This window comes from Echinops telfairi, unplaced genomic scaffold (assembly GCF_000313985.2).
Source record: "Echinops telfairi isolate 266 unplaced genomic scaffold, ASM31398v2 ScPeMD7_7420;HRSCAF=8458, whole genome shotgun sequence".
Taxonomy (NCBI): domain Eukaryota; kingdom Metazoa; phylum Chordata; class Mammalia; order Afrosoricida; family Tenrecidae; genus Echinops; species Echinops telfairi.
This window is the reverse complement of record NW_022111320.1, coordinates 36,798,019-36,799,396: the sequence shown is the minus strand read 5'-3', so window position 1 is coordinate 36,799,396 and position 1,378 is coordinate 36,798,019. Positions and strand designations below refer to the sequence as shown.

Below are 1,378 nucleotides of genomic sequence, written 5' to 3'. Positions count from 1 at the left end.
GGGAGAACCAATCACAATGATCAATGTATAACTGTCCCACAACACTCACGTGGATGAAGGGAGACAGCAGTAGGTATAAGATATGAAAATAATAATTTATAATTTGTCAAGGGTTCATGAAGGAGGGAGAGTGGGGGAGGGAGGAAAAATATAAGAAGCTGACACCAAGGGCTCAAGTAGAAAGACAATGTTTTGGAAAAGATGATGGAAACAAATGTGCTTGATACAATTGATGTATGGATTTTTATAAGAGCTGTTAGAGCCCCCAATAAAATATGTATTCTTAATTTGCTTCAAAACAATATGATTATGAATTACAGAAGCAAGCAAAATACTATCAATATTTATGGTTTGTTTGTTTTTTACTAAGAATGTCTATTGACCGATTTTAAATGAACCTTTTATATACAAGAGAAGCCATGGTGGTGTAGTGTGTTAAGCCATGAGCTGTTAATCTCAAGATCAGCAGTTCAAAACCACCAGATGATCTGGCAGAGAAACAGGCTGCGCATTGAAATCAATTTGACAGCAGTGGGGCTTTTTGTTGTTTCTATGGTCAATGTACTTTAGATTCCTTTGAGTGCTATCATTTTTCTAAAATAATATTGTGAATACTATAACACTCTGAATTTATATAATATTCATTCTACAATTATGAATTATGGACTCATAATTCAAGGTATTATGAATTTTCATTAAATTAAGTAACTGCATTTGGAGAATTTGGGACTTTTCAAGTAAAACAGCAATTAAACTTTTATCCATGCTAAATGTATTGGTGAGTAAATCATGATGGTATTGGCAATCAAAGAATATAGAAAAATGACTGTAAGTATTAGATTGCTAATGACAAAATCAGCTGTTCAAAACCACTAGCAACTATGCAGGAGAAAGATGAGGCTAGCTGTCCCATAAAGATTTACAGTCTCGGTCGCGTCAGTGCAGTTCGCACGAGTTGGAAGCGAAGCCTTTCAAAATGGCAGATGATTTGGACTTCGAGACAGGAGATGCAGGGGCCTCAGCCACTTTCCCAATGCAGTGCTCAGCATTGCGGAAGAATGGCTTTGTGGTACTCAAAGGCAGGCCATGTAAGATCGTCGAAATGTCTACTTTCAAGACTGGCAAGCATGGCCACGCCAAGGTTCACCTGGCGGGTATTGACATCTTTACTGGGAATAAAGACGAAGATATCTGCCCCTCGACTCATAATATGGATGTTCCCAACATCAAAAGGAATGACTTCCAGCTGATTGGCGTTCAGGATGGATACCTATCCCTGCTCCAGGACAGTGGAGAGGTTCGGGAGGACCTTCGTCTGCCTGAGGGTGACCTCGGCAAGGAGATTGAGCAGAAGTATGACTGTGGAGAAGAGATCCTG

At 39.3% G+C, this 1,378-nt stretch overlaps 1 protein-coding gene across 1 annotated transcript in view; it reads left to right on the top strand.

The window, feature by feature from the left end:
• Positions 1-941: 941 nt before the first annotated feature.
• Positions 942-1,378, top strand: part of LOC101637954 (eukaryotic translation initiation factor 5A-1-like) — a 4,119-nt gene continuing 3,682 nt past the window's right edge. The window contains exon 1 of the mRNA XM_004704196.2: positions 942-1,377. Coding sequence (XP_004704253.1) covers positions 977-1,377 — 401 coding nt within the window. The 5' untranslated portion in view covers positions 942-976. The remainder of the gene's footprint in view (position 1,378) is intronic.